This window comes from Papaver somniferum, chromosome 2 (assembly GCF_003573695.1).
Source record: "Papaver somniferum cultivar HN1 chromosome 2, ASM357369v1, whole genome shotgun sequence".
Lineage (NCBI taxonomy): Eukaryota > Viridiplantae > Streptophyta > Magnoliopsida > Ranunculales > Papaveraceae > Papaver > Papaver somniferum.
This window is the reverse complement of record NC_039359.1, coordinates 24,964,773-24,992,468: the sequence shown is the minus strand read 5'-3', so window position 1 is coordinate 24,992,468 and position 27,696 is coordinate 24,964,773. Positions and strand designations below refer to the sequence as shown.

Below are 27,696 nucleotides of genomic sequence, written 5' to 3'. Positions count from 1 at the left end.
AAGAGTATAATGAGCAGTAGTTTAATTTTGTCTTTGACCTAAAAATGTTAACAATAACATTATTGGGGTTTAAAAAATATAACGGCAAGATTTATAGCTTCCCTCGACTCAATCACTACGAGGACTAGTTTGGACTTTATGAGTAAGATTACCAATCATTATTCAGCGTCACTTCGTATCGTGGCTCCTCGTGAGTCCGTGACTCAAGGAATAGAAGAAATTTTTCTGTTCACAGCTTTTTGGCATGGGTGAACAAGCTCGCATTTCTTTCACTGCCCTGGCAGAGTAATGTTCACTGGAAGTTTCTATTGCCTTCTTAACAAGAAGGATTGGAGTTAGTTAATTGTTTGTGCATATTCATTCATAGGGAATGTGAAAACGAAAGAAGGGAGACCCGTCTGCCGTGACATTAGGGTCGTGGACTCGTGATAGACGGATAAAGTCGTGGTCCTCCACTATCATATGGGAATCTGCTTCTTTATTCGGAATGTCAGAGGAGATATGAAATGGATGATGAATTTTGCGGACTTTTTTTGTTTATTTTCTGGTGGGATGCGGTAGATGTACAGGAATCACGGACGTTGCTGGCTTATGAGTTTCCTCATTGGATTCTCTTCACTTCAATCTCATCTGTGTCGCCTCACCTCCACAATCTTAACACGCATTCATACACGAGATCAGATCAGCCACTCTGGGAAGGATGTTTAGATAGAACAACAAGGTATCAGTAGTTAATTCTGACACTATTCCCTATCATACATTAGAAAGAACTGCTTCCAACCGCCCTTTATTATGCTGGATTTGTTTTGTTACTGATCATCTGATACTTTACAGGGACTGGGGTTGCAGGAAGCAGCAATCAAGGCGTTTTTGTCAATTTACAACTAAAAATATACTTGAGGTGAAGCTTCAGACACTAAATGAGAACCATATCAGGAGGGGAGATGGTTAGATCTCAACTCTCAAGCAGAAAAATGTTGAGAATGCCAAGGCATACTATTAGCATTGAACTTCAACCCACTCTTGAGCTCTCTATCAGCAGCACTTAAAGGACAATTCACCACAGTACGTTAAGTGTAACATTACAGAAGCCATTCAAGAAAGTAACTAATAAACCATGTCTTATTGAAACTAAGAAAAGTTTCTTTTCTTCTTTTACTCAAATATGAAAATTCTACATATATTGACCCACCAGTCAGCAACTAAAACAAAAACAAGATTGTGAACACAATTAAGGATGGAGTAGAAAGTCAGATGAATTATAGAAAGGAAAAAGAAAAAGATAAACTCAGACCCTGTTGTACGCAACTGACTTGCTGAACAGGCGGCGGATGAACATCACTTGAAGGCCACTGGCCAAACACAATACCAAGTACTCTAAGATTGTGTAGAAAACCACACGCCTTCTTGTGCTCTCGTTTGCTGCCACATAAAAAGATAGATGAACAAATTCAGACAAGGAAATATAAAATCACAGAGCCTGCTCAAAAAGTATGATCCATGCACAATTAATTTAAGATTCCCATTAATCAAAACGTCGAGAAAAACAAAATCAGCATCTACTAATGAGAGCCCGCATAAAAAAGAAGGTCGTGTGCGCGGTCCATCACTCTCGGGGGAAAAACAAAATATAGACTATATCACCTACCGAAAAGCAAACCAAAGCACAGATGGATCAGGAAGCAAGTTCTGAGGTGAGTGGCTTTCTAAATTAACCACAGGAGCTATATTGATAAATGTTTATAATTAAGCTTATGAACCATAATGCAAACTCCTGTAGCTTTACTGCACAAACTTTGTCTCTTTAGTGAATACTACACTACGCAATATACTAACTATCTTTTCAATTTTCATTATCACCAAAAGAAGTAGGTATTTCTCCCTAAAGAGAAAACGGTAAAATATGTGCCTTAAACTAAGAATCTTGGTCCTTCGGTCTAATTATTTTCTGGTTATACTATTCTGTGATTCACAAACTTCAAAGTGAAGGTTATTATTATAACCAGACATGAGTTAGTTATTTATCCTTCCAACAATTTTTTTACCTTATTTCTGTCGCCAAGTCCAAAATACAATCACTCATCATTGGTTTGATATTAATCCATATAACCATGTTGGACATGGACATAAGAAATCAGACCGTCCTACTAGGTCAGCAAGAATATTGACTCCATATTTGCATGTCAATGGCCATGCACGTAACTTAAGGTGTCTACGGTTGACTAATTAGCATGTCAAGCCTGAAGTTTAATATCCATCTTCATATACCATGAATTGAACACTTGTCATTATGCACACATGAGGTAGAGAGAGATGAGCTTACTGTGGCGATGCCTGGAATCACGCGCTTTTAGGTACTTCTGCTCTGCTGTGACAGACTCCAAAGCCTCTCTCAACTCGGCAATCTTGACATTTATTGGGTCCAGATGTTCTGCAAAGAATCAATCACCCAGCAATAACGTTAACCAAAGCAGTATATAAACATGACCTTTTATCTGCACCATCCATAAAAAGAGATCTGCTAGGTGCAAAAAATCGTTAAATACAATACTAACAGAAGATAACTAACCATCTTTTGCAAGGTCATGCTCATTGGGGATATGACCAACATGGATGTAGAAAGATACAGTCTCTGGAGTTGAATAAGGATTGTGGAAGCAGAATTTATACATTCCCGCTCGTGGAGCCTTAAATTCAAACTTGTCCCCTGATGTTCCTTTCAAAGAATTAACTACATTGCCTCCAGGAGATGTTACCTGTGAGGAATCCAAGTTAGCGCTGAAGATTAATATAGGATTGAACTCAAATTCCTAGTAGATTAAAGTGGCTATTGCACTAAAGTAGATTGAGGATTTGAAATTTATTACTTTGGAAGGATATCAGGAAGCCTTCAAATCTACAAAAAATAAAAATAAACCAATATATGCACTCAACCAAAGCAATACAAGAGCATAGTTGAGACGAGATACACCCCATTAAATGAAGAAGTACAGAAAGCAACACCCTAGATTTCCTATTTGATTCATTTTATACATGTTAAGACCTCCAATCTTAAGACTCCAATATAATTAACTGTGCATCCAGTCATCGAGACCTCATTTTCATTATAAATTTGTAAAATCGCCATGCTCTGGATTCTTTTTTACAGAGTACAATGACTTACAAGTCTCAATTTCAACTCACTATCTTTCCATCACCCAATCTAAAACTTTCAATGTCACAATCTCTCTGGAGATTCTATTTATATGGTTAATTTCTCATAGTTCACTATAAACTGTAAGGATTAGGAATACACACATATACATTGGTTTCGCAAAAGCTACATGCAGTTTACATGATGCTTTAATATTTAAAACTAGTCTTCGGAGACATATCAGTTATCCATATTAGTCCTAGCCTAATATGATTGACTGATTCCTAAAAAAGGATGCTTGACGGAGAGAATGATATAACAACAGAACAGAAAAGAAGATCAATTACAACCTGGCGATTCATATTTACACTACCAATTTAACAAATTTGTCAACAGAGCTAACCAAAAATTAAATCTAAAATTTCAAAAAATAAAATTCTCCCAATAGATTCAAAAGCCTAATTAGTCAAACCCTAGAAAAAATAAAACAAATTTAATTTTTATACAAAATAAAAAATAAAAAGGATTTATTGTTACCGTAAAATCGATGCCAGGGTGATCAGAGCTCCAGAAGATATCGTGATCAACAACAACAAAATTACCAGAAACAGTATCACCTTCGTAAAGAACATATTCATAAACACATTCCATATCATTGACAGTTACGGATAGAGAAGAAATATGACTAACAAAACTTAATAGAAACCCTAGGATCAAACAGATCTTCATAGATCCCATTTTTCTTCCACTTCTCTCCATACGCAGAATTGAATGTTTCTTCTTGTCGAAGATGAATGAATCTATCTCTATATGGAGAGTAATACAATTGATAAGGACTTTTGTTGACTGAGAACGGATTATATTATTGCTCGTTGTTTCGTTGTTGCAATATTAAATTTTGGGGATTTTTCGTACTGGTTTGAATTGGGCTTGGAACCGGTTTAAAAGAGGTTAAGGATCGGATGATTCAGACGGGCTCGAACGAGCTAACAGGAGTTCAGTTGAGTTTCACCTAAAGGCACGTAAGTACGAGCCATATGGCACAGATGTTCAGCTAAACAATTTTATGAAGTTGTTGTGCCGGATAGGATTGGATTCATTTGTTGTATTACGTGGCGTGGTTTATTTGGAAACACAGATGTTTGTCTGTTTTTGATAATATGCTCAAGGAATATCTTTGAACAATAAAAGATAAGAATTATATTCATGTCCTAAAGATAAGGAATATCTTTGCTCTTGGGACCGGTTCTACCTTAACTCCTAACATAGGTTAAGGTCGGTTATACCAAGTTTCCAAATATAGGTAGGGATCGGTTTTTAGCATGACTCCCAACAAAATCTAGGATTGGTTCTACCATGATTCCCAGTATAGGTAAGGATCGGTTCTACCAAGACTCTCAACATAAGTTAAGATCGGTTTTACCGCATATCCCAAGCTAGGTAGACATCGGTTCTACCATAACTCTCAACATAAGTCAAGATCGGTTCTACCAAAGTTCTTACCTAGGTTCGAATTGGTCCTCTAATAAATCTTCAATGAATACCAGACCAAAACGCTTATTGATTTCCTTTCGATTACGAAACAAATTTCGTATATGTACTTCCTTTTAACATATGTAACCAAACATGGTTTCCTTGGATGAAATCACGCCTATATAAAATACACAATCAAGTAACGAGTTACATAGATTATGTCGATATCGCATTTACGAAATTTAAAAGATAAACGTTATACTTCGTAATCAAATATTCATCCTCGACACTTTGATGATAGTAAAATGAACAAGTCTAATACTAGAGTATTAAATATAACCTTGCATGTTATGTTTTCAATCTTAAACGAATTGAAAGCAATACCTCAAGTGGAAGGGTGATGTCTTCATTTTAGTCGACACGTCTTTACGATCTTCAGGTCTTTAAGGGAATACTTGTATGTCTCAACATTCCTAGACTTTCTAGTCCTACCGAAATTAAGTTGACTCTAGTACATTCAATCAAGCAACTCTAATTGAGTTTTGATACTAAAATATGACAACCAACCTTGACATACATATATATATAAAGGCAGCCTTTTCCAGCAAAATAAAGGCATAATCGGCATACACATCTCAACAACATAATATTGACTTTATTTTCTCTCCTGCGATATTTAATATTCTCAATAAAATAATATACCATTTATGATGTTAGGACATTTATTAATTTAGAAATTATATTTTTTATTGTTTACTTATTTTTATAATTTATTTATTTTGATATGTATATATATATATAAATTATCTTAAACTAGACAAACTTCTGGCTAATTTGACATTTTGATGGGTGGCGTATTTGCAAACTTCCAGGAGGTACTGTACAAGGTATCATAAACTCGTGAACCCGCCACTTCATTAGTAGGCACTGCATCTGAACCCTTTATGTCTTCTTTTGTAAGTTGCACACTCAGAGTGCCAATATTATCGTCCAAGTTCTTATTTTTAGTCGTACCTGTGAAGGAAAATCAAGGATCAACAGAAGGAAAGTTTGTTAAAGAAAATGAAGAAAAAACAACGTACAAAACTTCTTCTAGGTTATTATCTGTATCCAACAAGTCTCCATGACTTCCACTTAGAAGCTTACTTCCAAAGCTCAAAATATCCCAACGTCACTTAATTTTGATTATAAAACGAGTGAAAGTTCGAGTGATAACCAACTAAATATAGCTCACGTTACTTTATTGTTTCATAATATGAAGACAACAAAAAATAAAACACTGAGAATTAAATTAGTTGCTTACCGGAAATGGGGACAACGTTGCCTCCTGATGAAAACCCATGCTAAAGCTAGTTGGGCAGGGTGCATCCATGTTTTTCAGCGAAGATTGCTATGTGAGTATATAAAATCTTGTGTTTGTATAAGTTTTCGCCTCTGAACCTAGGGTGTGAAATCTAGCAACAACAATGACATGAATTTAGGTGTCATATTTACAAAGTTGTTGCATGTAAAGTTAATTATCACGAAACAATTGCCTTCTTCATTCTACTTTCTGAACGTCATATTTCGATCATAAGCTGGTAAAACTAAAAATATTAAAGAGTTATGTCGATTAGAGTTGTACCAAGAAACTTTTCTCGTACGCACTTTCAACAACCGACTTACCTCCAAAAAATCCACGACCAAGAGGGTTGTATGACACTAATCAAATACCTAGTTCCTTGCATATTACCAGTATATCATGACTTCCATTCTTTGAAAAGGAAGTTCAAGAACCTGATAGAAACAACATACAAAGTCACAATAATAACAAGAATTTTAACTGTATAATAAAGCTAAATGAAATCAGATATATCATCTGACATGACAAACACAATATTTCTCCTTCATAACTTGGAACAGACCTGCAAATTGGGATTATCTCTTCCTCGATCTCATGAGTCCAAAAGGAACACTCCATTTGCAAAGTAGTTATGGAATGAATTGCACGTGCTCTCATTATTGTGTTCATGCTTGCTTCAGATAACCCAACATATTTTATTTTTCATTCCCGACCAACTTCTTAAGTTCACCCATCTACATTTCCTAAAAGATAGTTTTATCTCAATAAGTAAAGAAGATCCCACAATCACTAAATAATGAAAATAAGTAAGATAAAGGGGTAAACACCCCAAATCCATAACCGCATTTCAAAATTGCCTTGAGAAAGAGGAAAAAAATAGGGAGTATACATATGAACTCACAATTTCTTCTATGGGTATTGATGTATCCACACGATATTCAGGGTCGGTCCTGAGATGTTGAATCCCAAAAGTTTATCTGCAAAATGATGCCTCTATACAAGGCTTTGTATTATAGATATAAAAAATGTTGTTAGAATATTTTGTTAACAACGTAATAAACTAAGCAACTATTTATTTTATTAGATCTTGATTATAAGTATCATAAAGTAAAAAAGATGAGCTCCAGAGATATGTTAAATTTATTGATTAGGTGTAAAGATTTCTCTTTAAACATTTTTCGAGGCAAAGTATTTATTAATCAGGTTTTCAGTTATGATTTTTAATTCCATGTACAAGCCTATCCCGTCGATATAAGAAATTGCATCATAACTCAAATATTTCTAAGTGTGCTTATATGGTGCCAACAACTCTTCATCACTCATATATTTTAGTTTTCAAAATCAAACATGAAACCATATATCCTATCGTACTCTCAAAACTGGGCAAACCTCTCTTAAAATGAACGAGGGGTACGATCTATTATATATAAGAAATGATTTCTTCTAAAAAATTTCTCACCTGATAATGATATTGGCTCCCCAGTCCTCAAAACCCTCGTCGAAATATTCTATTTTCTTTCTAGCATGTGTTCCACGAGGGTTTCTTTCTATTTAAAACCCGGAGACATACCCACAAATCATTGCATATATTGTTAGTAGTATAACTTATTGAAATCTAATCATAGTAACTTATGTAAATAATTTATCTCCTTAAAAAATTGTTATATCAATGATTCAATCTATGCCCAGAACTTAGTTTTATTGGAGAAAAGAATAAGTCGAGTAATCAGAATGATATGATGAGTGAATTAATAATTTGTTAAAATAATTAATAATTAGTTTTCAAAGAAACATAGTAATTCTCTCATTTTCTTCCCTCCTTTGCTCTCTAACATAGTTAAAAGGAGAGAAGAACATGTAAACTAAAAGATGAACAAAGTGAAAAAAGAAAAAGAAAAAAGCGAGAAAGAAACGGGTTCAATTGTGTTAATAACTTAATATTCTTTCAGAACGCGTCATGTGTATAACACACAACGTTTTTTATTAAAACGTCGGGTAATAAAGCACTACCAATTTCAACGCTTTGCTGCCACTTATACCAACAATTTAACTAAAGTTGTTGATTTTGGTAAAGAAAAACTGACATAATTTTTGATTTTGATGACCCAAATTTTTTGATGCCCAAAATCATATATCGGGTGCTTTGTATCAGGGCCGTCCTTTACGATATTGATAATAAAGATCAAGTAGAAACTACCATATAGTCCTAACAATAATATAAGTGAGTGAGTTTGGTCTTATTGACTTGGTTATTTTATTTAATATGTATTACTCTTTGGTCCTAAATATTACTGTTTGGTCTTCGGGTGGATATCACCCACGTAGAATGACGTCATCAATGAGTCAGAGTTTTTCTTTTAAGCTGTCAAAAATACCTTTTTTTTCTTTCTCTTTATTCATAAAAATAATAAAATGAATAAAAAAGAAATATCTTTTGAATTGTAAGTCAAAAAATAATAAATTTTATATATTCGGAAAGCTCTCGTCAAGATCTATCCAACGAGTACATTTTTTATTATATTTGGTAGCTTTAAATTTTTTACGTTATCCTTTAGCTAAAAATGAACCGTCGTACGAGTTCATTCTACAAAATAAACTACTTGGATGGACTATCATAATATCTAATTCATTATACAAAGTGAATTGTTTGAATAAACTATTATATGAGTTCATTCTACAAAAGGAACTCCGAGGATAAACTAATATATAGTTCATTCTACAAATAAACTATCATACGAGTTAATTCTACAAAATGAAATACTATTACAAGTTCATTCTACAATATGGACTACCATTTACGAGTTAACACATATTACGAGTTCATTCTATAATATGAACTACCATAATTAACTATTATTATGAGTTCATTTTACAAAATGAATTACCACTGCTACAATATGAACATCTATCATATACGACTTCGTTGTATAAAATGAATTTCTAGAACTAGAATGAATTACCATACTCTATAATAGTGTTCAATCTTGGATTTGAACTACCATTATGCCTAAAAAAATCGAAACTGTAGATGGAGAAAAACGATTTGCTGTTTTTTTTAGGAAAGTGAAGAGACGACCGCGCGGACGAGACTCCTCAACCGAGAAAACTGCTTAACCTCACACAGATGCACTGCACGGGAGTGCTTTAAGTTCGAGAGATCAATTTGTAGGACTCCGGCCTAAACCAAGTCAATGGCCGTTCCAGAGTCAATTCGGTCACAAAGAGGGAGATGGGTTGATCTGTAGGAGGGAAGCTGAGAATTATGTGGGATCAATGATGATTAAGGATTGTGGATGTGTTGTAGGTTTCTGCAGATGATGAATAAGCTCGAATTATTGAGAGAGTGTTGCTCACACGATGATTCTTGGTTAGACGATGGATTGTCTGTTCAATATCTCGTGGATTTTCTGTCTCTTCCTCAATCATGGATTCAGAGACTTATTTATATTGTAAGAATAGTGAACACATTGATCCTAGTAAGTCTGACAGTTTCTGGAGTGAAGAATGGGAAAGTGGGAGATCGTGGTAAAATCAGTTACATGTCATGCGGAGACTTAATTGATCATGCACCCACCACTTTGCTATCTCCTTCAACCGTTTGCACGACTTATTTACATTTCTCATCGTGGATGAACACACGTGCCGTAGGCTGCCAGACCAAAACCCTAATTGATATCCCCCCATGTGCCGTGATTGATGTCTCATGAACGTGGAGTCTGCAAGGCAGACGTGTATTAGGTCAGTTGTTAACTTTTAGACAGTGAGTCTAAGTTTTGTTGAATTGATCATGAGTGACGAATGCTCAGTGATTCATGAATTTAACAACGTACAGTTCTTATGTTGATATTGCTCGTCTGAGCAAATATTGTAAATTCGAGCAACTGATCCAGTATTGCTCGATTCGACGAATTACTGAATATTGATAGTTGGACCAATATTCGAGCAACTGAGCAAGTATTTCTTAATTCGTCAAATTATTTATTGGTAACGTGACCCAATAAAATATTAATTAAAATATTGGTAAACTATCAAATATTATATGATTAATCTAGATGTTGGATCAACATAAATTTTTTAGTGTTTGAAATTGCTCATAATGATGATTTGTGGAGCGTTTATTCGAAACCCTAACTTTTGATCAATTGTCCGTCAATTGATGAATTACTGAAAATAGGTCATGAATAAGGGAGGGACCGACCACATGGGATGACGGACGTCCATGTGGTTCCCAAGTGCTCAAGTGAGTGTGCACCAAGGTCCTTAGTTGACCGGTTGGTGAAAGAATGATCAAATGCTGGTATTGATCATTTATTAGAATAATGCTCGTGCGAGCGTTAGGTGATAAAACCTAATTATGAAGTGATGGACCGACCAAGAGGGCATACAAAACCGTCCCTTGGTGGTGTGGGACCATCTGATGGTCGATTGAGCAAATCCTAAGTTGGTTGGAAAGAGTTTGGACCCACTATGAGCAATTGAGTAAATTAGGTCAAAATTATAAGAATGTGTGGGACCAGCTCCTCGCAAGCCTTAGGGCCGTCCTTGATAGGTCAAGGAAGCATGCTTGTGTCACCATAACGTTCGTGTCTCAATCCTGAGAGTTTTGGTATTTTCTGGTGTGTGTTTGAGCAGTATCTTGGATTTTCAGAAGAGATTAATCTTTGACTGAAATTCTTGATTTAGCTCGAATGAGCAAGTAGGACTTTGCTCGTTCGATCAATATTTGAGAATATTAAAATAATAATAATAATTTAATATTTTTCGTTAATATCCTAGTCGGTCATGTGACCATTTGACTTTTTGGCTTTTTCATGGTTTGAGCAATATTTGAGAAAATATGAAGAAACCATGATTTTGGTTCAAACGGAGGAGTTTCATGAAATTAGGGAAATAATAATTATGAAAACAAGAGATTGCAAGGTGTGGGACCGGCCACGGCTAGGGCATAGCCGGCCGGCTAGGTAGCCCGGTCCCGCAACACCTTTCCCTATTTTATTATTTTTCATGAAACCGTGAAAATATGGAGAAACCGTGAGTTTTGCTCAAACAAGGAAAGTTGCTTGAATGAAGGAGTTTTCATGAATTCATGAAAATAAATAAAATAAGAAAAATAAGGGAAGAGGCGCGGGGGACCGGCCACGGCGGCATGGCCGGCCGGCGTGGGCCCGGTCCATAGGCGCCTCTTTTTATTTTTTATTATTATTTTATCTCTCCTGTTTTGTGTAGGATTCCTTGTTTGTCCATATTCTCGAATGCTCGTTCGTGCATCATTGTTGAGTACGTTTGCACCATATTATTGGGGCTTACTCAGTAATAGTCGGATGCCCAATTGTTGAGTAATTGTTACTAATTCATGAAATTCAACGGAGAATGATTCATGAAACGGAGCAATAATCATGAATTGTGCATCTATTACCAATCCATGAATCCAGCCGGGGAATTTAGGGAACGGGGCAATGAGATGAATTGGATATCTATTACTAATCTATGGATTCAGCCGGGGATTCATGGAACGGATAATGAGATAAAATATATTATTTTCTAGGAATTCAATGGCGAATGTCATGATAGAATTAATCTATTGTAGAATCGAGATATGAGATACTGAAGCATCATACTCGTTTTGAAAGGTGTATAGTCAGGGAACAACGTGCAGCGTTGTTAATGTCCTGAAGGCGTTTATCCTATGTAGGAGAGCCGCCTGAATCTATACACGGTTTCTCTATGTAGTTAGGGAACAACGAGTATCGCCGACGTTCTGAAGGCGTCAAGCCCTCTCAACAAACAATTATGTAGGAGGACCGCCCAATTATATTATTCTATATAGAGGTCATTATGAAATGCGCAACATCGAACGCTTGACTAGTGGGAGGCCTTTCGAGAATCATATTCTTCACGGCTCTGAGAGGAACTCGATCAGAGATCGTGAAACGGTTCACGGATCGTAAAATATGAATTGTCACATGCGTTCCTGAAGCCGGGTCAGAAACATGCAGTATCATGATTCTACGATTTTGATCTTTGTCGAAAATCCACCATCAACATTAAGTCCCCTGCTTAGTGAGGGACAATCATGTTCCGCAGTAAGCATTAGATGGTGATTTTCCAGTTGACGAGACAAGCAGTTGAACTCAGTCGTACAAAGTATTTTTCAGAATCCTCTATTTGCTCCAATGATGTCATGTACGAGCAAATGCACATATAAGCACCGCTGATTTGGTCGGTCGGACGTCCAATTTTGGTCGGTCGGACGTCCAATTTTGGTCGGTTTAATGTTTGCGGCCCCGAGCCCAAAAATGAAATCCATGTTTTATTAGGTTTTGGAAATAAATTCGGTATAAAAGGGAAGAAGCCCTAAAAAAAAAATCTTTGACCAACCAAGCATCCCTTTTCTTCTCATGCTCGACCAGAGAAGGAATTTTTTTTTACGCACGCCGGAGCTCCACCATCACCGACTTCCGCCGGTCGATTTCCGGCGAACTCCGGCGCCCGACAAAGGTATGATTTTTTTTATTATTTGTTGTGAGTTCGTTGATGAGTTTTCCGTGAGTTGTTTAAAACAGAATCCCATAGGTATCCGCATGTGTAGGTTTCATAAAGAAAATATTTTAGTAAACGTATGCCCGTTCGTTCATTAGTTTAAGAAACGAGCAATAATTCCTAATATGAAAGAGATACATAAATCCTTGAATAGATATGATTTAGTTACGATAGATAAAATTTTGTTTATGAGGTTTCATAAAAATCAAAACTTTCAAAGCATGAATTTTTTACACAAATACCTTTAGGTTTGTATGTTCGTTCGTAGTTAAAGTAATTAACAATAATCCTAGGATATTTTTGAAATAGACCTGCACTTCGTGATAAGATTTTGTTTGTGAACTTTCAAAATTTTATTTGGAATATGTGGACCTTGGCAAAAATAGAAAAGACCCTCGTTTCACAAACGAACGCTCGTTTGAGCAAAAGATTATTTTTTTTTAAATAATAACTCACGTAAATATTTTTTTTTACGTGAGTTCGAGTATTTTTTTTTTAAATCAAACTTTGATTTTTGAGTAATTGTTGGAAGCAAACAATTGTATGTGATAAAACAGTGTCTATATGAGTTTCGTGATTTTATAGTGTGTGTACACACGATAAAAAATTAGTAAATATTCACACGAAGAGCTTATGTGAATTATTCATAATTTCTTGAAAATTCAAGTGTTGACTTTAAATAATGAATTTTTCTCGTATTTGCAGGTTCGAAGTTTTACATTATTATCACTAAGTTCGTGAAACCGTAAACAGGTAAGAGTTGAGGATTACCATTTTTGTAGACGCTGATGTGAGCATCATAATTATTTCGTTGCTTTAGTTCCATTGTTGATGAAATTTGTGCATGGATGTCACGGAAACTTCGCAGAGATGACTGATTCCCGTGGTAGCACTTCTGAAGATGACGTTTCTAGAGAGGAAACTTCCAGAGAGGATGTCTCCACAGACGCGTCTTCCAGAGATGATGATTCTTCCAGAAATGATGATTCTGTTACTTCCAAGGAGAAAGAGCAAACTCCTAAAACCAAGAACATCCCAAATACTGATGATGAATTCTCCGTGTTTCTGTATAGGCCCAAAAAGTGTCCCTCAGGTTCCTCGTTCCGGCTGCTCATAAATCCCAGGAATACTACTCACAACAAGTTAGTATCTCCTCAAGCAATAATTAGGTTCTGTTTGAGTGGGAAACACTATTTGGGTTCACATGTGGAACTTAAGATTTCTCGAAAGCCTCTGGCACATTTCTATGGATGGGCAAGGCATATGTTGGGTCATAGTCGTGTAAGGACCATGCTGGATCGTGCACAGGTGACACGAGCTATTCAAGATGCTAGGGATTTAGTCATTCATCACGACATACCAGGTATGGTGGATTTGCTTGCTCGCTGGTGCGTTCCTACTCATACTTTCATATGCATATGGGGAGAATTCACCATCACTTTAGAATATGTAGTCGCTTTGTTGCATCTCCCAATTACTGCCAATTTCCCGGAAGAGCTCTCAGCAGAGGAGAATGTGATATCTGACATGTTGGAAACTACAATGCATGAATTCAACAAGTCGCCCAAAACTTGCTATGCTCAATGCTTGAAGCACTGATGGCCGAGAGATGAGGTTCATGAAGAACCTGTCGATAGTCTCTTGACCATTGTTTCTTTCTTATGCTTATGGCTCTCCAGAGACGTTTTTGAGGATAATGGACATTTGTTGAATCCATTTGTGATTCCTTTTGCCATAAATATGGCCAAAGGTGAGAAACTTCCTATCGGCAGTCTGTTTTTGGGTTCACTGTTTTCCAATTTAGATTCCTTAGTCATAGACTCCAGTATCTCCAACAGCTTCATGAAAATTGAAACATATGCTACTACTATGTTCCTCCAAGCCTTGATGTGGGAGCACTTTGATAAATATGCACCGATTCCTCGTAGCATCTTGGAAGGGACAAATGTCGACACTCGCCATGCTTTCCTTGAGAAAAATAATGTCAGGATCATGCGTTGGTATACAAAGCAACCACAACATAAGATACACCTCACCAGTTTTTTATATATTGAGTCTGAGTTTGATTTTCTCCCCTGGGTGTCGGTTCCTCCGCTCTTCTCACAATTGATCACTTTCAATACTGCTGAAGAAAATGTCATATTGAAGTCTGGTACCAGTCTGAGTGATGGAGAGAAATATTTTATACTGAGTTGCACTCCTAGTTATTTAATGTCTGTAATGCACGGGAAGTTCCAGGTGGAAGAAAATAATATTGACAGAGCAGCTCGACAAATGGGTCTTGATCAGTGTGCCCCGGGTCATCGAATAAATAAGCAATCGGTTGAGTATCTGAAGGCTCATTTAGATTGCACACGTGCAAAAGGAAATGATTATTTGTTTCCTTGTTCCAACCGAGCTACTTATGCAACTCCGGGTTATGTAGACTTCTGGCGTCAACAACCTGAGCGCTTGTATAAGTTTGCGATGGATGTCAAGTCTCTGGTACGAGAGTTTCCTCCCGCTGATGTGATCTCTGATCGACCAAGGTTGAAGTATCTTTCTAGTGGTGATAAAAGAAAAATGCCTCCAGAATGTTCACGGGTTAGTATTTTTCTTAGGATTTTGGTAAGGGCATGATGATCGCACCTTAATTGTTTCATTAACTTTATTCTAGGATGATCGTGCTGTGAGATCTTGGATTCATGTAGACTTCTCGGAAGTGAAACAAAGTCCCCAGGGTGGAGAAAACAGAAGTAGGATGAATTATAGGATGATACTGAATAATGTGCAGTCCCCAGTCGCTTCTTTGGTGAGTTCTTAATACTCCTTCTACCGTGACTTTTTCTTTTCCCGTATAATTAGGATCATGAAACCAATGTTTGTTGCTGTTCCAGAATTTTGCTCCATCAAGTATTGACGGTATCCATCTTGCTCAGCCAATAACTCACGAATCCAGCGATAGAGATGAAGTTGATGTAAATATTCCTTTGTATAATTAATTATGATACTTCTTGAATAAAATAATAATGATTGTTGCGGATATATCCAAGAGGATATTTTCGTGGAAAACCTACACGGCCTTGCTGTTCATTCGTCTTCGAATGGTGGTGAGAAAGAGAATCCTCAAGAATTGGGACCGAATGAAGATAATGGTTCTCCCAATGCTAATGCCGACCATGTTAATCTTTCGAACGACTTGCAGGCTCCTCAAGTAAGTATCCATTTTATATTCTCTTCATAGAAGTATAATATTTCTGATTTATTGATGAATATATGATAATCCTCATGAATAAGTGAAAAGTTTTACCGAAATACGTCACCAGAAAATTCAGAACTCGGCCTTTTAGCAAAAACGCCGTAAAATCTTCATCCGATGTCAGATTTTCGAGATCTACCCATGTATCCTTATGCCCAGGAAATTTCCAAGCTTTACTTAAAGAAGATTTTTAAGTTTTGAGAACGTTTAGGGGTCGAAATCAGTGAAACAGTAAACCTCCAGGAGACTTTCAGAAATTTTCCAGCTGGCATGTAGTCCAATATTTTGGCCACAACTCTTTACTAGTTTATCCAATTGATATGAAATTATGATATGTTGTAGAAAACATCCATATGAAGAGAACGATATATGACTAAACCTTAGATTCCTTACCATTTTCTCCCGGTTTGTCTTCTTATACAGGGCAGTTATAAAATCTCTTCCGACGAGCTTGATGAAAAACGTGTTTTATGACTTCCACACTATTTTCTCATGTCTTGGATGTATAATAAAGAACTTAGATAGTGCTAGTTCACTTACGTGGACACATGACGGGGAACAATACTTTCCGAGTACGAAATCTTTTGACAAATTTATGTGCGCTCTCTTCAGGCTTTTGTATGAGTTCGATTAAGGCTTTAACTTTCCCAGATGTTCGAATGACGGACCTTCCTCTATTTCTTCGGAGTCGGAGCTTTCTTCAACAAAGAAATGTGCAATTGAAGGCGTTGGAGTTACCTTTTCATCATGAATCCATGTTCGTCCAAGGATCATATCATACCCTGGATCTTCCCTGATTAAATGAAATTTGGTCTCTGTCCAGGTTGCATCAACTTTCATCTTGAGAAAGATGTAACCATACGCGTCTCTGAATATTCCTTCATGATATCTGACTGAGACAGGAGCATATGTGGCTTATTTTCGAGTGATGCCTGCACCTCTAAGAGTTTTCAAAGGAACGATGTTAATAGATATGCCTACGTCGATAAGCACCCTACTGAATTTATTTCCTTTGAGGTATACTGTGGTGAGCAGTCCCTAGTTGTACATCTCTTTATCAGTGGTGGGAGGTTCAGGGAGCGTTTCTGGAATGGATAGTCGTTTCCCAAACACTATGTGGTTTAAAGCCGTGAACATATCTCCCCTTTCAGATTTTGACAGATAAAGCAATTCGCAGACATGCTCGATCAATGATTAAACTGCTTCTTTGACTGGATGTTCAGAGAGTGTAAAGGTTCTGATTGGGAGAGGATTCTTGTGTACTCCTTCAGTCCCCAGTTCTCCTGAATCAGCCTTTTCCTTGAATATGCGTTTCAGATTCTGCAATCACTGGTCGGACTACTGACATACCTATGAAAGCGACAATAGCGCGGATTCTCCACTTCCTCATCTGTTGGCTCTCTCCTGACGGGAGGTAAGTTGATTGCACCGTCTTGGATCCAGGCTTCTAACAACTCGATCACCTCTTCAATAGGGAAAGGAAATTCTTGTACTTACTGATCATTCTGCTGACGCTGAGCCGACGCTTGTGCGTTTCGAGTTTGGTTGTCCTTCCTTGGTGCTTTCTTAGACGTTGTAGGAGCATTCTTATGTTGTCGCGCATCAACTTTTCTTTTGCCCCCTTCGGCAACATTCATGGAAGGTTGAACATTGTACTGTTTGTTGACTAGGTGCCTGGTGCTGGTTCGAGTGTCTCGCGGCTACTCGGTTTTGACAGTTTTTGTTCTTCCCAGTAAGGCTGGAGCAGTAGTTGCTGATCGCTTGGCTGCTTCATGGAGTTCTGAGAAAGTCTGGAACCGGAGATTTTCCAGCAAGGCTCTGTATAAAGGGATCATCCCGTTGATCCACAAGTCCACCAATTGTTCCTTAGTAACATTAGGATCATGACAATCCAAGGTTTGAGTTCTAAACCTCTTCACATATTCGTTCGGATGTTCAGTGTTTTTCCGAGCCATTCTCCCTAAGTCGGAAAGAGTGATCTGCTCTGAGACAAATAAATATTTCCTGTAGAAAGCATTAACCATTTATCCCAACAAAACATGATCCCATGTGCAATGTTGTTGTGCCAACTGTATGCTCGGCCTGTCAGTGATTTCGAGAACTCCTTCAGACGGACAACATGGTTGTGTTTGTGCTCACCTAGTGCTTCCAGGAATCAAGAGGCATGTTCTCGATCTTTCCCTGTTTCATTGTACAGTATAAAAGTTAGAGAGGTGTATCCCTTTTGGAGAGGAATTCGTTGTGTAGTAGCAGGATATGGAGGTTGATGACGATGAACTGATGGTGTCTTGTCTTCTCCTCGATCCTCCATAAAGCGTTCTGGGTCTTCACGGGTGATGAATCCTGCAGGTTCCTTTGTTGGTGAGTTATCTGCACCCTTTTGGACTTCATCATCATCTACTACATGGATCGGAGTGACTTTAGGATCAACAGCCGAAGATGTTTCTTTGGATTTTCCCTTTCCCGAGTTTTCTCTGACATCTTGTCAGTGAGAGTTTTGAGATAATTGCACAGCTCATTCTGTGTGTTAGCCATGTCAATTTGATTTTTGGCAAGAGTTTCTTGTACCTTCATGATATCACCTATGGTAGGTGTATTTTCTCTGATTTCTTCAAGAGACCGGCCGAAGAGGTGATTCTCTCCAATGTTGGTTTGAGGAGGAGGAGTGGTATCTCCAGTGCCGTTGTTGGTAGCAGGAGTAGTTTCTGGAGTACCACCAGTGTTGTTAGTGCTAGCGTCGTTTGTGTTTTGGGATTTGTAACTAACCCAGACCTAAGACCAGCCATCTTTGTGAAAGTTTGAGATTGCAACCGAGAGAATGATCTCCCACTGTGGTCGCCAATCTGTAGATGGGGAAAAAAATTTGCTGTTATTTTTAGGAAAGTGAAGAGATGATTGTGTGGACGAGACTCCTCAACCGAGCAAACTGCTTAACCTCACACAGATGCACTGCACGGGAGTGCTTTAAGTTCGAGAGATCAATCTGTAGGACTCCGACCTAAACCAAGTCAATGGCCGTTCCAGAGTCAATTCGGTCACAAAGAGGGAGATGGATTGATCTGTAAGAGGGAAGCTGAGAATTATGTGGGATCAATGATGATCAAGGATTTTGGATGTGTTATAGGTTTCTGCAGATGATGAATAATTTCGAATGATTGAGAGAGTGTTGCTCACATGATGATTCCTGGTTAGACGATGGATTGTCTGTTCAATATATCGTGGATTTTTTGTCTCTTCCTCAATCATGAATTCATAGACTTATTTATATTGTCAGAATAGTGAACACATTGATCCCAGTAAGTGTGACGGTTACTGGAGTGAAGAGTGGGAAAGTGGGAGATCGTGGTAAAATCAGTTCCATGTCGTGCGGAGACTTAATTGATCATGCACCCACCACTTTTCTAACTCCTTCAACCGTTTGCACGACTTACTCACATTTCTCATCGTGGATGAACACACGTGTCGTAGGTCGCTAGAACAAAACCCTAATTGATATCCCCCATGTGACGTGATTGATGTTTCACGAACGTGGAGTCTGCAAGGCAGGCGTGTATTAGGTTAGTTATTGACTTTTAGACAGTGAGTCTAAATTTTATTGCTCAAAATGATGATTTGTGGAGCGTTTGTCCGAAACCCTAACTTTTGGTCAATTGTTCGTCAATTGATGAATTGTTGAAAATAGGTCATGAATAAGGAAGGGATCGACCACATGGGATGATGGACGTCCATGTGGTGCCCAAGTGCTCAAGTGAGCATGCACCAGGGTCCTTAGTTGACTGGTTGGTGAAAGAATGATCAAATGCCGGTGTTGATCATTTATTAGAATAATGCTCGTGCGAGCGTTAGGTGATAAAACCTAATTATAGAGAAGTGAGGGACCGACCAAGAGGGCATACAAAACCGACCCTTGGTGGTGTGGGACCATCTGATGGTCGATTGAGCAAATCCCAAGTTGGTTGGAAAGAGTTTGGACCCAATATCATCAATTGAGTAAATTAGGTCAAAATTATAAGAATGTGTGGGACCGGCTCCTTGCAAGCCTTAGGGCCGGCCTTGGTAGATCAAGGAAGCATGCCCGTGTCACCATAACGTCTGTGTCTCAATCTTGAGAGTTTTGGTATTTTCTGGTGTGTGTTTGAGCAATATCTTGGATTTTCAGAAGAGTTTGATCTTTGACTGAAATTCTTGATTTTGCTCGAATGAGCAAGTAGGACTTTGCTCGTTCTATCAATATTTTGAGAATATTAAAATAATAATAGTATTTTAATATTTTACGTTAATAGCCTAGTCGGTCATGTGACCATTTGACTTTTCGGCTTTTTCATGGTTTGAGCAATATTTGAGAAAATATGAAAAAACCATGATTTTTGTTCAAACGGAAGAGTTTCATGAAATTAGAAAAATAATAATTATGAAAACAAGAGATTGCAAGGTGTGGGACCGGACACGGCTAGGGCATGTCCGACAGGCTAGGCAGCTCTGTCCCGCAACACCTTTCCCTATTTTATTATTTTTCATGAAACCGTGAAAATATGGAGAAACCGTGAGTTTTTCTCAAACAAGGAAAGTTGTTTGAATGAAGGAGTTTTCATGAATTCATGAAAAGAAATAAAATCAGAAAAATAAGGGAAGAGGCGTGGGGGACCGGCCTCAGCGGCATGGCTGGCCGGCCGGTGGGCCCGGTCCATAAAACACCTCTTTTTATTTTTTATTATTAATTTATCTCTCCTGTTTTGTGTAGGATTTCTCGTTTGTCCATATTTTCGAATGCTCGTTCGTGCATCATTGTTGAGTACACTTGCACCATTTTATTGGGGTTTACTCAGTGATAGTCAGATGTCCGATTGTTGAGTAATCATTACTAATTCATGAAATTCAGCGGAGAATGTTCCATGAAACGGAGCAATAATCATGAATTGTGCATCTATTACCAATCCATGAAGTCGTCCGGGGAATTCAGCGAACGGGGCAATGAGATGAATTGGTTATCTATTACTAATCCATGAAGTCAGCCGGGGATTCATGGAACGGAGTAAAGAGATAAAATAAATTATTTTCTAGGAATTCGGTGGCGAATGTTATGATAGAATTAATCTATTGTATAATCGAGATATGAGATAGTGAAGCATCATACTCGTTCTGAAAGGTGTATAGTCAGGGAACAACGTGCAACGTTGTTAATGTCCTGAAGGCGTTTACCCCCCACAACAAACAATTATGTAGGAGAGCCGCCTGAATCTATACACGGTCTTTCTATGTAGTCAGGGAACAACGAGTATCGCCGACGTCATGAAGGCATTAAGCCCTCTCAACAAACAATTATGTAGGAGGACCGCCCAATTATATTATTCTACATAGAGGTCATGATGAAATGCGCAGCATCGAACGCTCAGCTAGTGGGAGGCCTTTCGAGAATCATATTCATCATGGCTATGAGAGGAACTCGATCATAGATCGTGAAACGGTTCACGGATCGTAAAATATGAATCGTCACATGCGTTCCTGAAGCCGGGTCAGAAACATGCAGTGTCATGATTTTACGATTTTGACCTTTGTCGAAAATCCACCATCAACAAAAAAATTAGTACAATGAGTACTCGTTGCGTAGATCTCGTCGAGACCTTTCCGAATATATAAAATTTATTTATTTACGACTTATATTTTGCGAGATATTTAATTATTATTTTTTTAATTTATAGAAATAAATTAGTAAAAGGAAAATTAAAAAGTAGATAGTAAAACTATATCTCATGTGAAGTAAGAGAAATAAGAAAGAGAAAATGGTACTTTAGATATCTTAATATTTTTGAACAAATAAGGACCAAACCAAACTTCTTTTTTGTTGGTGGACCAAATCAATTTTGGACCACCTAAAATAAGACCAAATTAAGATTTCCACAAAGACCAATTTATTTCGCATCAAGATGTTTGAGACTAGCTTCACAACAGGATCGTACATATTCCGGTGTACCTTTAACTAACACCCCAGTTGGTCTGGTTCCAGCAATACCAAACTTAGTAGCTATTCGAATTTTTTCTCTTGGCAATTGCTTCAGGGACTGCAAGATTCAGTTATCTTGCACAATCAATATTGTTCAGCTCTATGTGACATTTATGAATTGAACAAAGAAAATGCAACCCAATTAAGCGCGGTTTAACTACAAAAGTGTATACCTTTCCGAGCAAAACTTTATTGGTGTGAGGTCCATAAACATCTGCAGAGTCCAAAAATGTGATTCCTTTGGTGAATGCATCCTCGACAATTGAAATCCCGACATCAACATAGAGTGGTATATTGTTAATCCCAGTTAGTCTCATACACCCAAAACCCAACTTCGAAACCTACTGGAACAAAAAAAACCCTAAAATTCATCATATGGCAATCGTCGATCAAATTAAATAGATTTGACTTAAAAGTAAAAAATCTAAACAGTTCCATAAGAAGGAATATTACCTGAAATCCCTGGTTTCGTAATTTCACCATTGGAATTCTAAATTTCTGTTCTTCTGCCATTAATTCTCCTTTCATCACCCATATTTTCTAATACAAAATAGAGAGAAGTGGGTCCAACTTTTTACTTGAGAGTCCCTAACTATCTTCCAAGAGTTGAATGAAGTGTCAGCCGACAAAATAGAATAAAACATAATCTAAAGTTGAAAAGATTCTCCCTCCATTGGATGGATAGCGTTAGTCCTCTTTGAGTGAGGGTTGTTATTCAACTTCATGGTTAAAAGTTATGCACTCTCACCGCTTCAGGTGCACAATGATCTAGTGATGTAATTTATGCCTCGTCTAATATTCCTATGGATCATTTTTGTTTGTTTGTTTTAAATAACATTTAGTACTTGGAGAGGAAAGGAGCGATTGCAGCTTTCTAATGAAAACAAATTTTTCTTAATATCATAGTTCTTGGGGAAAAAAATAAGAACAAACACACGAAAGTACGGCCAGTCTACAGAAAGAAAACCTTCAAACTAGTATTAGAATAGCCTTTCAATTGACTTAGTCAAGTATAGCTATCTTTTATTCTCTGTCAGTATAAATTCTGTCCTACCAGTATCTGCAAAGATTATTTGACTTTCTTTCTAATAATAGGTTTATTGTTCTTCCCTAATTTGCATATCCTTACATGGTATCAGATAGGTTTCGATCTAATTCAACATTTTTCTGATCAATCAGTATCAATTTAACATTTTTTTTTCTGAATTAATATTCAATCTTTCTTCTAATCAATTTCATATTCAAATCAATTTCACACCGAATCAATTTAATATCGATTTCTAGGTTTTCTGCTTACCATATCCAAGATTTTCTTGATTTCGGATCTATTTGTATTTTATATTTTTACATCAATTTCTCTTCAAGATCACTAATGTCAAAAACCAGAAGTATGTCTCAACACAATAACATCACTCTTCAACAAAGTTTCACTCAAAATCCAAGGGGAACAATATTTGCTTCTTCCGCTACACCTTCTTCTAACAATGGTAGTTCCTCTTTGAATTTTTCATTACCTTTCACTAACATCACCAATTTTGTGTCTATGAAACTTGATTGTTCCAATTATCTATTATGGAAGGATTAGTTTGAGTCGATCTTAATCTCAACTGATGTTTTTGGTTATGTGGATGGAGAAATACAAGAACCGCCAAGATAAGTTATTGTAGATGGAGTTTCTGTGACTAACCTTAGTGGATCTATTGGCGTAAACTTGACAGATTTGTAGTTAGTTGTTTGAAGGTAACCTTTACATAATCGGTATCTGGTGATGTTCTTGGTTTATCCGCTGCTAGGGAAATTTGTTTATTTCTTGAAACAAACTTCAGGAGTCAGTTCTCCGCTAGAAGAAACATGTTACAAAATCAGCTGATCAATATTCGTAAAGGAAATTCGACGATTCTTGTTTATCTTTATGCAATTAAAACCATTGTTGATTCACTTGCTACAATCAGTGAAAAGGTTAATGAATCTGATCTTATGGTGTACATTCTTAATGGTTTAGGTCGAGCATACGACAACTTTGTAATTTCTGCTCAAAATCGTGAGACATCATTCACTTTTGTTGAAATTAAACCTAGATCACTTAGCCATGAGCAGTGGTTAACCGATAAAGCACAAGATATTTCAATGACCTTTGATTCACAGCATCCTTCTGCGTTTTATGGTAGAAATGTTAGCAACTCTGATGGTGGTGGTAAACCTAAGTATAAATCAAATAATCAACATACATCCAATTTCAAGAATAATCAATATACTTCTAGATCTGATTCTCGTGCTTCTTTAAATTTCAAGAATAGTAAATTTCATGCTGGTTCTGGATCTGCACCTGGTAATTTTGATAAATCTTTTGGCGAAAATGGTGCAACAAGGCCTCATATTGAATTCTCCAAATTTGAATGTCAAATCTGTAGATGTTTTGGACATTTACGAGTCGATGTTATTACAGATATGCACCTGATAAGAAGTGAAAAAGCGGGGGTCTAACAACCAAACCCAACAATTCGTTTGGCAATCTGAGAGGACTTACTCCAATACACTTTCTAGAGAATCAACTAGACAATCAGACTCAATCTAGATAAAAGTACATCAAAGAGTTTAACATATCCAACTCTTAATTCAATGCAAAATCAACAAATAGAAATCTACGAGCCCGATTGAATATAAGAGAAGTTAACTTGAACGGTACCAAAGACCAATGTTCAAGTGTCAATCAATGTAAATCAACAACCAAAGGTTGGATTTTCTAATTGATTGATCTTAACGCACAACCTGTGATATTTAAATTATATAACAAAATATAATGCGGAAAAAAAATAACACAGACACCAGAATTTTGATAAAGAGGAAACCGCAAATACAGAAAAATCCCGGGACCTAGTCCAGATTGAACACCACACAATATTAAGTCGCTACAGACACTAGCCTACTAGTAACACACAGGAGGTGTGGGGATTAGGTTTCCCAGTTGCTAGATTTCTCCTTTATATAGTTTTCAAATCAGGGTTTATATTCCAAGTTACCTTGGTAACAAAGCATTCAATATTCACCATTGGATGAAAAACCTGATTCAACCAAGCTAATATCTTTCAACCGTTAGATCGAACTTAGCTTGTTACACACAAATGAAATGTACCCTCATTTAGGTTTATGAACCGTACCCAAACTTGTACACCCATGTGGCTCAACAATGGTCAACCGAAATTAGCCATATGATAACTCTCATATCAACCATATTCATCTTATCCATAACTAGTTCAAATGACTCAAATGAAACTAGTTGAAAAGTTGTTCAATTGCTATATTCTCATAGAAGTATACAAGAACACAATCGAAACAAAATCGGTTTGATTCACTCGAATCAATTCATGAACATTATAGCCACGGTTTTTAAAGATTGCATTCCTTATTATATAAATGTTTAAGTTCATGTACACAACCAATTTTAGAAAGTAACCCACTCAAGTACGCAGACGTGTACGCATACTTGAGTAGCCGGACTTGAGTTTGGTTACGCCAGTACGAATACGGGTGCGCATACTTCAACACATTCCAAACTCCAGCAGATTTTCATGGACGTGAACTTTCCTCCGATATGCTTACGGGTACGCGTACTTTCCCAGACATCAATAACCACCAGTAAGCGTACGGGTACGCATACTTCAGGTTCCCAGTTTTGGACTTGCACATTAATGTGATTAACACACTATGCTTATATCCAAACATGGTTACATGATTCTAAACTCTTTATTTCAATCATTTAAACTTTCTTAGAGGACGTTATATGGTTGTTGTTCACAAACTATTTTTCGTCAAAGCGATTTTCAAGTTATTGAAATTATCATAATGAAACATTCCAAGACAACACCAAATGATTGTATCACACAAACCATGTAAGATGTGACTCGAAAATTTTCATATGATCTTATTCGTACTTTCTTCACGAATGTAAGATGAATTCGGCCGAAGCGAAAGCTTGCCAACACATATTCCGAGAAATATATAAGCGAGATAAACTCAACTCGAAATCTCAAATGTGTATAATAGAAAACTATATCGTAACACGACTTATGTCCCAATATAGGATATAGAGTAGAAATAGACTTTCCAAGTGATAGATAAGTTTCAGTCTCCACATACCTTTTGTCGATGAAGTTCCACAAGCTCCCCTTAGTAGTTCTTCGTCTTCAAGATATGAACGTCGTGAAGTCTAAAGTTCAACTACACAATCTAGGTCCTAGTTCCGAGATATCTAAATAGGCTAGAAATCAAGACTCATAGTTTTGATCACTAACATTGACAAACATGCTTGAGATATCAATGCATACGAGTTCGACCGAGCAATGTTCTAACAATATCCTCGTTTGTCAATTTTAGTGACAAAACTATCAATACATATGGATTACAAAATAAATAAAAACTTTGTAGCTTTTCATCCAAATGCTTGATCTCCTTGGCATCTTCAACATTACTCGAACTCTTCGACACTTCCAAGTACCCCAATGATTCTAAAGGTTGTAAGTTTAGTATCATCTTTGTTGAGGATTCGTATGGATAACAATGAGAAAGAAAGTGCTCTCGATCATTGTTATACAGTTGTTGATGGTGGTTTTTAGCTTAGGGTTAAAATCGTAAAACCGCACATCTGACATGACGTCACTATGACCATTAGCATATTTATTGAATCGATCAACATGCCTACGTAAAAATTACCAGGGTACCTTTTTTTTATGTGTCATGTTCCACGGAAGAACCCTTAACATTGACCGACATCATCTATGCCAAACCCTAATTCTCATGCTACCGCGCCAAGGCATGCCAACCATGTCAGCCGCACAACTGTGCCAATGGCATGCCATGCCAGCCACGTCTACCGTGCCAAGGCATGCCAACCATGTCAGCCGCACCACTGTGCCAATGGCATGCCATGCCAGCCACGTCTACCGCGCCAAGGCATTCCAACCATGTCAGCCGCACCACTGTGCCAATGCCATGCCATGCCAGCCACGTCTACCGCGCCAAGACATGCCAACCATGCCAGCCGCACCACTGTGCCAATGGTATGCCATGGCAGCCACGTCTATCGCGCCAAGGCATGCCAACCATGCCAGCCGTACCACTGTGTCCATGGCATGCCATGCCATCCACGTCTACTACGCCAAGGCATGCCAGCCGCACCACTGTTCCAATGCCATGCCATGCCAGCCACGTCTACCGAGCCAAGGCATTCCAACCATGCCAGCGGCACCACATATGCCAATGGCATGCCAACCACCTTGTCGCGCCTTACCATGCCGGCCTTCCCTATGCGGCTACCAAAACGAAGGCGTGTGATGATTAACGACCGCCCTTCCACATTAGATGCAAATCTTAGCCGTCTAAGGTCGCCAACCAATGCATGGTAACCTTTGGCCCAAAACCCTAGTTTTGGCCACGCCAAACCGCGCCAAGGCATGCCATGCCACATGTGCCAATGGCATGCCAACCACCTTGCCGCGCCATACCATGCGGGCCTTCCCTATGCGGCTACCAAAACGAAGGCGTGCGACGATCAACGACCTCCCTTCCACCTTAGATGCAAATCTTAGCCGTCCAAGGTCTCCAACCAACACATGGTAACCTTTGGCCCAAAACCCTAGTTTTGGCCACGCCAAACCGCGCCAAGGCATGCCATGCCGGCCTTCCCTATGCAACTACCAAAACGAAGGCGTGCGACGATCAACGGCCACCCTTCCACCTTAGATGCAAATCTTAGCCGTCCAAGGTCGCCAACCAACGCATGCTAACCTTTTCCCCAAAACCCTAGTTTTGGCCACGCCAAACCGTGCTAAGGCACGCCATGCCACATGTGCCAATGGCATGCCAACCACCTCGCCGCGCCATACCATGCCGGCATTCCCTATACGGCTACCAAAACGAAGGCGTGCGACAATCAACGGCCACCCTTCCACCTTAGATGCAAATCTTAGCCA

General features: G+C 37.9%; 2 protein-coding genes and 1 pseudogene across 2 annotated transcripts; 1 reads left to right on the top strand and 2 right to left on the bottom strand.

Annotated features, from left to right (window-relative positions):
- Positions 1-1,040: 1,040 nt before the first annotated feature.
- On the bottom strand, positions 1,041-4,022 carry LOC113347173 (transmembrane emp24 domain-containing protein p24beta3). Its single transcript, XM_026590776.1, has 4 exons — positions 3,671-4,022; positions 2,570-2,756; positions 2,324-2,431; positions 1,041-1,422 (listed from the first exon to the last, which is right to left on the bottom strand). Exons 1-4 carry the CDS (start codon positions 3,890-3,892, stop codon positions 1,289-1,291), a joined length of 651 nt encoding a protein of 216 aa, XP_026446561.1. The 5' UTR covers positions 3,893-4,022; the 3' UTR covers positions 1,041-1,288.
- A 1,413-nt stretch (positions 4,023-5,435) lies between these two features.
- On the bottom strand, positions 5,436-22,293 carry LOC113347172 (annotated as a pseudogene).
- A 1,285-nt stretch (positions 22,294-23,578) lies between these two features.
- LOC113350755 lies at positions 23,579-24,211 on the top strand. Its single transcript, XM_026594877.1, has one exon. The coding sequence runs from the start codon at positions 23,579-23,581 to the stop codon at positions 24,209-24,211; it is 633 nt and encodes a 210-aa protein (XP_026450662.1).
- Positions 24,212-27,696: the final 3,485 nt, after the last annotated feature.

Coding starts and splice junctions, on each gene's coding strand:
- LOC113347173 (XM_026590776.1), bottom strand. CDS start 3,892: ATGGAGAGAAGTGGAAGAAAAATGGGATCTATGAAGATCTGTTTGATC. Junction 2,757..3,670: donor ACCCTGGCATCGATTTTACG/GTAACAATAAAT, acceptor GATTCCTCACAG/GTAACATCTCCTGGAGGCAA. Junction 2,432..2,569: donor GCATGACCTTGCAAAAGATG/GTTAGTTATCTT, acceptor GATTCTTTGCAG/AACATCTGGACCCAATAAAT.
- LOC113350755 (XM_026594877.1), top strand. CDS start 23,579: ATGTTACAAAATCAGCTGATCAATATTCGTAAAGGAAATTCGACGATT.